Here is a 12,801-nt window from a genome sequence, read left to right on the forward strand (position 1 = left end):
AAATATATATGGGAGTTATATCCAAATCTGAACCGATTTCAATATAATTCTGATCAAATCCCGTCACTCTTTCTAAATATGGAGACTGAATCTGCAATCGATACGATTCTGATGCTATATCTCCAGTTCCAAGTGAAATTTCAAAAATTTAAATAGCCTATTTTATTTTGAGGCGATGTTGTTGTATACTTTGAAATTTTCAGGGAAATCTGTGCAGCGGTTTTCAAGTCCATAAATTAGAAAGAAAAATACAAACATTTTCTGTAGATATAGATGTATTGCGTTCTTGAGCTGAACTTATTTGTAATCCATAAATAAGCATCAAGTCCATCTAATCTAGATGTAAATAGTACAATTTGTACCATTCATTTGAAATGTAACCTGCGGTTTTTTATACATACTTATTGTCAAATTTCTAGTTACTTCCTATGCACTACCTACCTAACTCTATTGTTCCCAAAAATGATAAATAGTTATCATTTTGCCAATCAAAAATATACCCATGCATATGCTAAATAGCACATTGCTAAAATAGACCCAACCAACATTTTTAATAAAAAAACAACAACAAAATATTTATAAATCTATAAAATAGTAGTTTTAATTCACATTTATTTATTTTTTTTTTTTTTCTTTCAATCTAATACAAAAGGTGAGTCTTTGTTCTCGTTCAAAGAATAAGTAAATGGAGTATTGGTATTATTATGAAAAAGAAACACAAATGAAAAAAATCCAATTCGATTTCAAATTATATGGATTAATTCGACCGAATAAATTTTAAGGAATGTTAATAAAATGATAGATATATAGATTTTATTTGGCAGTATTTTCTTCGCCCGATTTCTCTCCAGCAGCAGCTCCATTTTGGGCCTGTTTAATAGCCTGGGCAGTTTCCGGCTGTTTGACATTTAAATGTGCTGGACCAGTTTGTTGAATCGGAACCACACGTTCATTTTTGATAGCCTTATTTGGCGGCGGTGGAGCCTTGACGGTGAGTACACCATCCGAGGAAATGGTCGACTGGACGTCTTTGGGATCATAGTCTTTGGGCAGAGTATATTTACGTATGAAATGGCGCTGAATCATACCATGGTCGTCTTCACGCTCCTCATGCTTGCCCTCTACAATGACGACGTTATCCACTGTCTTTACGGTCAATTCACTGGGCTTGAATTGAGACACATCCATACACACCTGGAAGCCGCCATCATTGCCCACCATTGGCATGACGCTCAACTCGTTTCTATCACGGTGTTGACGATGGTGGTGACGTCGACCCCCTAGCATGTAAGGCGAGTAAAAAGGGCGTCTGCCATGTAGCTGGGCCAAGCGCGGACGAAAGATATCAACCGGATTGATGCCAAATCCAAAATCGTCATCCAGCAATCGATCCCATTCGTCCAAACCACGATGCTCAGCATCCAAGTCACGAGCCAAATGCATCAAAATTGGTACCAGAGACATCTTCTTGCGATTCTTTGTATACACACCAATTTGTCTGTACTTGGAGAGGTTAATTTTTTTTTCTTTTTGAACAGCAAAAAACAAGTTGTAATATTAGCAATGAAGCGCACAGCACTCGCGTCAAACGACCCTGACTTGTCGGTTTGCAAGACTAAAATAAAGAGTAGGATGAAGCTTTTGCAAGTTTATATGGCAAATTGTTGGATGGCGAATGCGAGAGAACAAATGTTTGAAAGAGAAATTCTTAACGAAAGAACATTCCTATTGTCCTGCTCTTTAAAAAAATGCCAATTTTTTCAAGAATCTATATTCTAGAAACACCACTCCACAGAAATTATATGCATTACATGTTTACATGGATATTTTTAAATGGTAAATATCTTAATAGGTATTATTTACATTTTAACCAAACTTTTATTAATTAAAAAAATTAAAAGCAACAATCTACACGGATGTGTGTGTGTATATATGTATACAGTTGGGAAGAAATATTTATTACCACGGTGTTGTGCTGTTGCTTTTGCTTAAAATGTTGAGTTTTAATGGGTGCAGATTGTGTGTAACCCTTTTAGGGAAGTATATTACATACAAGAAAACACTAAATTTTATACACCGTAGGCATTATTTAAGTATTTATTTTAAGATAGGCTAGAAAAGCAATAGAAACAGACATTTCATGATCTTTCCACAGAAAGAATTTGCTCTCTCTATATTGAAAAATTTCAGTATGTCGTCATGGAAATTAAATTAATTCTTATAACAAACAAGAAAAACTTGAGCAAGGAACTAGATGAACTATAATTCATAAAATTATCACCCACGGGAAATATACAGGGTGAGATGAAAAAACTGCAACCAACTTCAGACTGCTGTCATTTCTAAGCCACTCGTCCGACAGCTGTTAAAATTATTCCAGTGACAGCTCATTATAATGTTTACAAGCGTACAAAAGCATTTTGGTGAGAATTTTCCAGAAAAAAAGTCAGTTGAAAATGTGCACCTTCGGTTGGCCACCAGAACTCAAGCGCCGACCATGGTGATGGTGTGGGCCGCCATAACAGCCGATGGTCGCTCTCCGCTCGTATTAATCGACCGTGGCTTCAGAATAAACGCCGAATATTATCGCAAAAATATTCTGGAGGGTGTATTAAAGCCTTGGGCACGCAAACATTCTGACCGTAGACCTTGGACATTCCAACAGAACTCAGCAGGCGCCACGCATGAATGGTTACAAAATGAGGTTCCTCGCTTCATTTCCAGCGCACAATGGCCACCAAAATCTCCGGATACCAATCCGTTGAACTATTGTGTCTGGATTAATTTGAAAAGCAAGGTTGGCACAAAAAAATACCAAAGTGTCGATCACCTCAAGCAAGCGCTTCGCCGTGAATGGGCCAAAATACCGCAGAGCAAACTTCGAGCAGCGTGTGACGGTTTCACTGGCCATTTAAGCCATAATTTGTGCCAAAGGTGAACAATTCGAACAAATCTAAAGTTATTCTAAAATTTTAAGATATATGGACCTGACGTATCTAGGTAATACGGGCGCACAAAAAATTTTACTATGGTGGAGAAGTTAAATAGTTGTGTACGCTACGACGAATTTTAGGCAACGCTGTCATAGATTGCAGTTAAGGGTATCAATATTTTAATACTTCTATGAAGACATTTATAAAGGAAAGAAATGTTAAATGAACAATTTTATGAAGAACATAAATTTTCATTGAACATGACTCCATGGTCCAGATTTTCAATGTTGGATTTCGTGAAGTGATTGTTGTCATAAAAACACATTTTTGTAGCCAAAATAACGACTATTAATTCATGTGTTTAAAAAATAACCTTACAATTTGGAAAATTTTCAGATGATAGGACCAGAAAAGGGATTTTTAGAAGCAGTTGATTCAACGTAGTAACGCTCTTATAAATACAGAGGGTAAGGGTTATGAAAATGGATATTTCACACAAAAGGTATGGGCCATACCTCATTCTAACACCATGCAAAATAAAATGCCAATTGGTATAAAATTATAACCTGAGAGACTACAAAATCAGAAAAATCTCTTTTGATCCATTTCAACCGCTAAAGATTTTTATTCTGACCCTAATCCTGACTCTACGCAAAATTTCGTGAGGTTTGCGTTATAAATGTGACCTGCAGCGTGATTATAAATAAAAATGGTCAGACGGACACGCATAGCCAAATTCCCATTTACACTTTTATTTATAATGGAAAACCCAAAACCAGCGCCCGGACATAATCCCCAGAGATTAAAATTGAGATTTTATCTTCTGGGTATGTCCTGCACCTAAATTTCATAATTCTTGTAAGTAGCCTTTGCCGGGGCTTGATCGCCTGGGTAGCAATTGCTTGTCTGCCTTAAACAAAAGTTCTATGAGTAAGAAAATTACTATTTTATTAAATATACTACTTTTTCCCACAAAAAATCAGTATGAGGACCATAGGACATTTCATGCCGACAATTGGAAAGTAGGGCCGGCTACTGGCACAAAAGTAATATTTTAATTTGAAAATTGAACCAATTTTATAAAAAGTTTGTATCCATTATTAAAAAATATATAGAATTTGTTGAGTACCCTGAATTTACTGTAAAAGTAAATTTGCGTGAAAAACAGTGTAATTTTTATGATAAAAAACCTTAATGTCCCTTCTACTGGAACCCTTACCCTGCATTTTGGCAAATAATTACAATTTTATCCAATGTTAGCTTTGCCTAAGGCAGTAGGAAGTTATGTAGATACTCACATTACTCATTAAAAAATATAACTCACCCATTAAGTTGATAAATTACATATCTGTTGTATGTAGTACATATTTATATATGTTTGAAGCTGATGCACTCAAAAAAGTCATTCAAAGCTATGTACTAGAATGTTCTAAAAGCGCAAAAACCTTATTTTTTTAATAAGTGCAATCATACATAACATACGTACATTTGTTTGTGTGTATGTTTTTCTCCTTTTTATATGTATGGATCAGGGGTGCTCAAAACCGTGTTCTAGAACATGAAGAGAAAAAAGAGATAATTTAAGAGAAAATTAAAATTCTGTTTTTCTTTATATTTTACTGTTCTATTTAATTGTTTTTAAACACGAATGTTTGCCAAAATAGTTTATAAAGCAAATAGATAAAAAATATTTGTATAAATAATGACTTAACACTGTTTTGTTCTTGATTTAAATAAGCAAAGAGAAATTTGACTGAAAACAGATATTTCTTCTTGAGCACCCCTGGTATGGATGGATGTGTGAATGTGTAGAAAACGTAGAGATAACCCAGAGCAAAGTAGTTTTGGACCGTTCTCTTCTCTTTGTAAAACGAATTTCTTCTCTTGGTAAGAGAATTTTATAAATATCTTTCACTCTTTTCAAGTAGAGAACGAGAAAGAGAGAAATGCCAATTGTTTGGCATTTGCTGTGAGCGATTGACTCATCTCGACTGCAATTATCTTTCTAGAATTCACTCAATTCTTCACGAAGGGTGCGAAATAAATATAAAAAGCGGATACAGACCGGCAGAGTTCAATCAATTCTGAACATTCAAGCAGAAAACAACGCGTGTAAGCAAAGCAGTACGAAAAGTATAGCTGACAAAGTTCTTAAGAATCAAAAAAAGGAGAAATATCTACTAAATTAATATACAACCGGCATACAAAACAGAAGTTTATATAGTGCACCATGTCCAGCCTAGCATTGTTGTTAAATCTTCTTGACGAATTGGACCGCGAAGCTCCATCGTACTATGGCAACGACTTCGGTTTGGGTTTATCTCCTTATATGATCCACAACCACGCCCACCGTGAACCTGTAACCAACTCGGTGGGCTATACACTACCCTTAAGCCTGTTGAATCGTCTAAGTGAACGCCAGGCTGCCAGAACTCGTCGTGGTGAAAAGAAGGAAGACCGTATATCACCCGTTGGCAAAGATGGCTTCCAAGTTTGTATGGATGTGGCACAATTTAAGCCCAACGAATTGACAGTCAAAGTAGTAGACAACTGCATAGTCATTGAGGGTAAACATGAAGAACGTGAGGATGAGCACGGTTACATACAGAGACACTTTGTGCGTCGCTATGTCCTTCCTAAAGGTTATGATGCCGAAAAAGTCGCTTCAACCCTGTCGTCAGATGGTGTCTTAACTGTTAGTGTACCAAAGCCCCAAATTGAGGATAAGTCAAATGAGCGCATTATACAAATTCAACAGACCGGACCAGCTCATTTGAATGTGAAACAGAATTCGGAGGAAAAGCCAGCCGAGTCCAAGGATTCGAAGGAGGAGAAATAAAGTAGAAGATGACGCATTGTGTACACATTCATACAAATATTATCCACTGAGTATTTGAAATATTTTATGTTTAGACTTCATCCTCAGTTGATGATTCCATCATTAGATATAACCATTTATGTACTATTAATAGAGTTGGAAACATATGTGGTTCCATTTCGTTCATTTTGAATATATTATCATCTACTTTTAATTTTGTTTTGTAAGATATTCTCATTCCACGACAAATAAAGAAATTGAATTTCTACCAAGTAATTGGAGATATTTTTTTTTTTTGTTTAAAACAATGTAATAATTTTTTGGTGTGGGGAGTCCATACTTCCTGAGGTTTGGGCCTAAAAAGTGATTTCTGTAATTTCCGATTAAGGCAATATGGATGAGATTGTGGGGGTCCCTAATTTTCTGATACCAACGAAAAAGGGAATTTATTCCGAGTAATGAGCCATTCAACAACATTCTTATAAGTCCTTATTATACCCTCCACCATACTATGGTGGGTGTATTAACTTTGCCATTCCGTTTGTAACTCCTTGAAATACTCATGTCAGACCCAACAAAGACCCAATTCTTGATCAGCGTAAAAAAGTCGATTTAAAATTTAGTCGATGTCCGTCTGTCTGTCGTAATCACGCTATCCTCTGAACGAATTGAAATAGAATTCTACAATTTTACACACATGTTTATTTTGCCAGTAGGCAGATTAAGTTCGTAAATAGGCCATGTAGGTCCACGTTGTTATATAGCCCCCATATAACGGTACCTCCCAATATTCGGTATTTTGATAATTTTGGCGAATTTATTCCCCGGAATTGTTTCAAATTTGCTATTTGAAGTTTGAAATGGATACTACAGCCTACCACAGAAAATTGTCTGTGCAGGTCCACGTCTTCGTATAGCCCCCATATAACAGTACCTCCCAATATTTGGTATTTTGATGATTTTAGCATTATTATTCACCGGAGTAGTTTCAAATTACGTATTTAGAGTTCGTAATGGTAACTACAGTCTATGACAGAAAATTGTCTATGCAGGTCCAGTTCTTCGTATAGGCCCCATATATCACTACCTGCCTATATTCGGTATTTTGACGATTTTAGGTACAATACCCACCGAAATTGTTTGAGACGCGTATTTGAAGCTGGTTCAGGTCTTCGAACAGCTCCGATATAACGGTATGTCCCTATATACGGTATTTTGATGATTTTAGCTACATTATTCACCGTTTATTTCAAGTTTCGAATTTCAATATGGTAATGGCTTATGACACACAATGCCTATGTAGGCCCACGTCGTATAGACCCCAATATAAGGGCTATATTCGGTATTTTTAAGATTTTAAGAGAATTTTTAACGGATTTAATTTTTTGAAAATTTCCAAAATCGTTCCAAATGGTGGAGGGTACTCAAAGTTCGGCCCGGCAAAACGTCTGCCAATAGAACTTGAGTCGAACCTGGAGAGTTTCTAGTGTATAATTCGCATATGCTAATTTGCAATAAGATCGATATATATACTACTTTCCAGAAAACGGCCCTTGTAAGCCATCATCCACATCAAATATGCCTGATGAGCCGCTTAACCAACGGCGAAACGCGTCGCATAGTGGTGAGTGTGTGATAGTGTCTATCTGGCTTTCCTTTTCACTGCAAATTTCAGATCATTAAGCTCGTCTCGAAAGAGAAAACAAACACTTAAGTAATGCTTTTAACTTGTCCTTCTTTTCTTCAAGGTATTAATATCAGATTTTGTGTATAGTTGGAATTATCTAGTTTTAATATTTATGGTACCTTCTAAAAAGGTAGATTTTTATATGCCCAATGAATGAAGAAGGGGTTGGTAAGAGTGCAATTTGCGGAATCAATTCGAATCCCAACTCCAAAATCTGTTGTCGTAATTTATGGGATAGAATTTCAAAGCTTCAAAGCTGGAGGAGTAAAGTTTTGAAATTGCCTTAAAAAATAATTTCTTTCATAGGAGTCTTTTCTATAATTTAAAAGGCAAATGTATCGTCATTACCCTCACGCAAGCCAATTTGAGATAGAAAGAACCATTGTAATATTCGGCATTCGACATTTATTGATCTTGTTGAGGGCTAAATCATAGTAGATTCATGATTATACCCTGGAGAAGTTCTTTCAAAACCCACGAATTGAGATGCGGAAATATGTTTTAAGATTCTGTCATTTTAGACCCGGAGTTATCTAAAAATAGTCACAATTTGAGACCCGAGGATATCCGAAGATGTTCTTCAAAATCCACGATTTTAGACCCGGAAATGTTCTTTAATAATCGTTTTGAAGGAATTTTTAATGTTTAGAAATCCACGATCAAAATCCCGAAGCTTTTGTAGAAAATTCACATCTTTAGGGCGACTTCTTTGTTTCTTGTCTTACTTTGAATTCTTGGATGAAGATAAGTAGAAGTCTTCAATTTCTTTTAAATAAGCATAGGAAGTTTTTACACTTATTTTAATCGTTTTTTGTCATTTGGGTAGATTCATTAAAGTTACAAAATTATCCCAAATGTTAAAGTACCTGAGTATCTTATATTAACATCTGGAGGAAAATTCTCTCATTCGAAATTAAAAAAACGATCGATATGAATTTTTATATGTTAAATTTAGTATTTCGTTAGAAACTATTAAATATCGAATGTTAGAGTTCAATATCAACTGTTTCTACCAAGATTTCAATTTTTATAAATCTATAATGATCATACAACAACTCATTTCGATTGATATTTCTTCGTATCGAATGGAACAATTTGTCTGTTCCAGAATCTGCAAAAATCTACTATTAATATTTTTTTCGATACATTTCGCACACTATTTTAAAATGCTAGAATTTTAACGAGGAATAAAAAAGTGGGTATCCCGAAGATATTCGAGGTTGGGTTCTATACTAATACAAAAATTTTCTAGTAGCTTCAACATAATTTCTTAATTTATTTACATTTATTTATACATTTCTAATAAACAATTGATCCGATGAAATATTTAGCGCAAAATAGTAGAACCGTGTTGGAAAACATAATCAGTCGTTAAGTGTTGTTAGCAACATGGAAGCTGCACAAAGGCGATAAGACGGATCTCGCAGTTAATTTGACTGACTTTATTAAAAAAAACAAGTTTCTGAAGTTGATGATGGACCGATTCCCCGAATTTTGGGAAGGGAATTCGGATACTTATCCTTGTTGTGACATTATTTCAATGTAAGCCATTTCTACCTTTCAATTGGAATCGTTTCTTACGGTATGAATACAGAATACATGAGATGAGATGAAAAAACTGCAAACAACTTCAGACTGCTGTCATTTCTAAGCCACTCATCCGACAGCTATTACAGTTATACCAGTGACATCTCATTATATTGTTTAAAAACGTAAAAAAGGTTTTTGGTGGGAATTTTCCAGAAAACAATATACTATCATTTCTTTATATTTGGCTGGAAACCCACAAGTGGCTATCCACTATAAAGCACTCCAGCATTTAATTGTGTCTCGTATCATAGCTCGTTACCGTGATACTGGTAGCATAGCCCGACGTCAAGGAAGTGGACGGAAGAAAACAGCAACATCAGCAGAAATGGTTCGAAAAGTAAAGAAGCGACTTGATCGAAACCCACTTCGCAGTGGCCGAAAAATGGCTGGTTAGTTGAACAATATTCCATTCGGCAAATAATGAAAATTGAGCTCGGGGTAAAGCCATTGAAATTCTAAAAAGTGCAAGAACTTACGCCACTACAGAAAGAAAATAGACTCAAAAGAACTAAAGAGTTGCTTCGCTTGGCTGAAAGTGGTGAAATGTGAAAACAAAGAACATGGAGTATTGTGTCTCGAGAACTTTGGAAAGCAAGGTTGGCATAAAAAAATACCAAAGTGTCGATCACCTCAAGCAAGCGCTTCGCTGGGAATGAGCCAAAATACCGTTTGAAGGCCATAATTCGTGCCAAAGGTGACCAATTCGAACAAATCTAAACGTATTTTAAAATTTGATGCTATTTCCGACATTTTTGCTTGCATTCAATAAAATTTAAAAAAATGTAAAAATATGGCGTTTGACTTTGTTGCATGTTTTTTATCTCACCCTGTAATTCTTCAGCATTGTTGAGGCACATTATCATTCCCATATACTATTGGTAAAATCGATTAATACCCCATCGGATGTCCGCAAAGAAATATATAATATTGCTCCTAAGGATTTACCAAATTTACTAATTTATCCGAAATTATTAGGTGTGTCTGGTTACCCTAAAATTTGTAAGCTTTTTCGTAAATATAAAAAATTAGGATTAACAATAGACTACACTAATTACTCTGTTGCTAGATCTAAATATACTTTAGAGTCTCGTAGATTGTGTAATCTTTACCTAGACAAGATTAAAAATAATTTTAAATCCAATCCTAAATCTTTTTATGATTTTGTTAATCTAAAACGAAAAGTTTCCTCAAAGTCCTCAGTAATGAAATATAACAATAAAGAATTTGTCACAGGCACAGATATTGCTGAATGTTTCGCAGATTTTTTTGTCACAACCTATTCCAGTACATCTTGCCAAATTAAAGATTCGTATCCACAGGTTGATCAAATTTGTATGCCTTTTCTACAACGTCAGGATGTGTCCAATAGTCTGCGTAGTTTAAAATCGATTAAATGTCCAGGACCGGATGGCATACCTAATATAATTGTTAAATATTGTTCAGAAACATTAACACTTCCGTTAACTATATTGTTTAATTATTCACTTAAATTTGGTCACTTTCCTACTTTCAGGAAAAAATTTTATATTATACCTTTACATAAGTCTGGTAGTCTTACTAATGTGTCAAATTATAGAGGAATTGCAAAATTAAGTGCCATAATTCAATCTACATTGAGTCCATATCAGCAAAACCACTACGAAGTCTTTCAACTACAACAAATCTTTTACAATTTACGCCAACAGTAATAAAAAGATTTGTTCAGCGTAAACAAACTGATACAATTTATACTGATTTTAGCAAAGCTTTTGATAGGGTTAACCATGAACTCCTAATATATAAATTAAATTATATGGGTTTCAACACAAACCTAGTCAAATGGATATCATCTTACTTAAAAGATAGATCACAACTAGTTTTGTTTGAAGGGTATCTATCCATAACGATTAACGTTCCATCGGGTGTTCCGCAAGGAAGTCACCTTGGACCGGTCCTCTTTCTTTTATTTATCAACGATTTACCTAATTCCATAAATTACTCGAAATTGTTAATGTACGCAGATAATGTTAAATTATTCATTTCCCATAATTGTGATAAGCGAGCTAGTTTACTTCAAAACGATTTTGATAGCCTTTTTAAATGGTGCAGGTTAAATTGTATGGAGTTAAATTTAAGCAAATGTAAGCATATGTGCTTCTCCAGATCTTCTTCTCTGATATTACAATATAATATTGACGGCCATTCATTATCAACTGTAGATTAATTTGTCGATCTAGGCCTCTTGATGGATCCAAAATTAAATTTTAATAGCCATGTAATAACAATGGTAAATAAGGCAAATGGTGTTTTAGGTTTTGTTAAACGGTGGGCCAAAGAATTTTCTGATCCATATATAACAAAACAGTTATTTACGTCTCTTGTTAGACCTATATTGGAATATGGTTCTGTTGTGTGGGATCCTCAATGTGCAATATACTCAGATAAAATAGAATCCGTGCAAAAACAATTTCTGCTATTTGCCTTACGAGGTTTATATTGGAATAGTGATTTTGTTTTGCCTTCTTATGCTAGCAGGCTAAAATTAATTAGATTGCCTACACTTAAAAGCAGACGTATTATGTTGAACTCCATGTTTGTTCTAAAAATATTAAATGGTAATATACCTTCAGATTTCCTAATCTCATCTATTAGAATTAATGTTCCGTTTAGATCTAGTAGATACTACCAATTATTATATACTGATTTTCACCGCACGAATTATTCGATGGGCGAACCTCTTAGTAAAATGTGTGTTGACTTTAATTCGTGTATTGTAATGTAGATTTTTGTATGAGTTTAGAAGTTATTAAATCTAGAATAATTTTATTTTTAAACAATTAACATAAATGTTTTATTATTTGACAAACTAGCTGATGAATTAGATTCTGTAGCTGGTTTTCAATTTCCTACTTGCTGGACAAATTTCCTCTTGCAACTCTTCTACTTCTCATTCATCGACATTTAATCAGATGTTTTCTTTTGTTTATTCAATTCTTTTTGTGCGTTCAATTTGAAAATATTGTTTTGGAATAAGCTAGACTAATTGTTTTTAGAGAATATCTTAATAAAATGTTAAAAACATAAATATTAATATGTAATAAGGAAATAAAAGACTATTTCCAACATTTTTAGACAAACACTATTTGCAAACTCGTTTAATTTACTCGGGGAACACATCAAATATATCTTTCTTTTAATGCTCATATTTTTATTTTATTTTGTATTTTCCATTTTATTTATAAAACTTGTGAAATTGGTGGTGCTTCCTTTCTTTTAATTATTTTAATTAATTATTATTTAACAGAAATACAGCTATGCCCGCTTCCTGTCAGACTCATTAAAAATTATACACAAAAAGTTGTTTTCATTTTTTTCATAATTTCCTTCATTTTTAAAATAAAATAAACAGCGCGAACAATGAATGAAATGTTTGGATTTTTCTCAAAAATATGATCCAAACTGTTCAATCTTTCAATTTCACGGCTAAACTGGTTAATAGCTTTAATAGGCGAGCCGCGACGTACGTGTCTTTCAATCATTGGTTTTGAAAATATTTTGTATAGCCATGAAATTGAAAGATTGAAAAGTTTGGATCATATTTTTGAGATAAAATCCAGCCATTTCATTCATTTTCGCCCTAACTAACGCGTTTTAAAAATGATATATAATTTTGAATGAGTCTGACAGGAAGCGGGCTGTTCTACCTACTTATTGTACCATTATTATAATGTATGCAGATAATGTTAACTTATTCATGTCCTATACTTCTGAGGAATAATATGCTTCACTAAAGA

The 12,801-nt window shown here is 34.2% G+C and overlaps 3 protein-coding genes across 3 annotated transcripts in view; 2 read left to right on the forward strand and 1 right to left on the reverse strand.

Moving 5' to 3' along the window:
- Nucleotides 1-12,801, forward strand: part of LOC101896956 (kynurenine formamidase) — a 46,655-nt gene that overhangs the window by 16,160 nt on the left and 17,694 nt on the right. The gene's annotated exons all lie outside the window — the stretch shown is intronic.
- Nucleotides 593-1,629, reverse strand: LOC101897483 (heat shock protein 27). The gene has a single exon (XM_005190036.4). It carries the CDS (start codon nucleotides 1,462-1,464, stop codon nucleotides 814-816), a length of 651 nt encoding a protein of 216 aa, XP_005190093.1. The 5' UTR covers nucleotides 1,465-1,629; the 3' UTR covers nucleotides 593-813.
- On the forward strand, nucleotides 5,004-6,027 carry LOC101897314 (heat shock protein 23). Its single transcript, XM_005190035.4, has one exon. The coding sequence runs from the start codon at nucleotides 5,164-5,166 to the stop codon at nucleotides 5,770-5,772; it is 609 nt and encodes a 202-aa protein (XP_005190092.1). The 5' UTR covers nucleotides 5,004-5,163; the 3' UTR covers nucleotides 5,773-6,027.

This window comes from Musca domestica, unplaced genomic scaffold (assembly GCF_030504385.1).
Source record: "Musca domestica strain aabys unplaced genomic scaffold, Musca_domestica.polishedcontigs.V.1.1 9, whole genome shotgun sequence".
NCBI classification, from domain to species: Eukaryota; Metazoa; Arthropoda; class Insecta; order Diptera; family Muscidae; genus Musca; species Musca domestica.

Excerpts from the sequence above, each read along its gene's own strand:
- LOC101897483 (XM_005190036.4), bottom strand. The coding sequence starts at position 1,464 with ATGTCTCTGGTACCAATTTTGATGCATTTGGCTCGTGACTTGGATGCT.
- LOC101897314 (XM_005190035.4), top strand. The coding sequence starts at position 5,164 with ATGTCCAGCCTAGCATTGTTGTTAAATCTTCTTGACGAATTGGACCGC.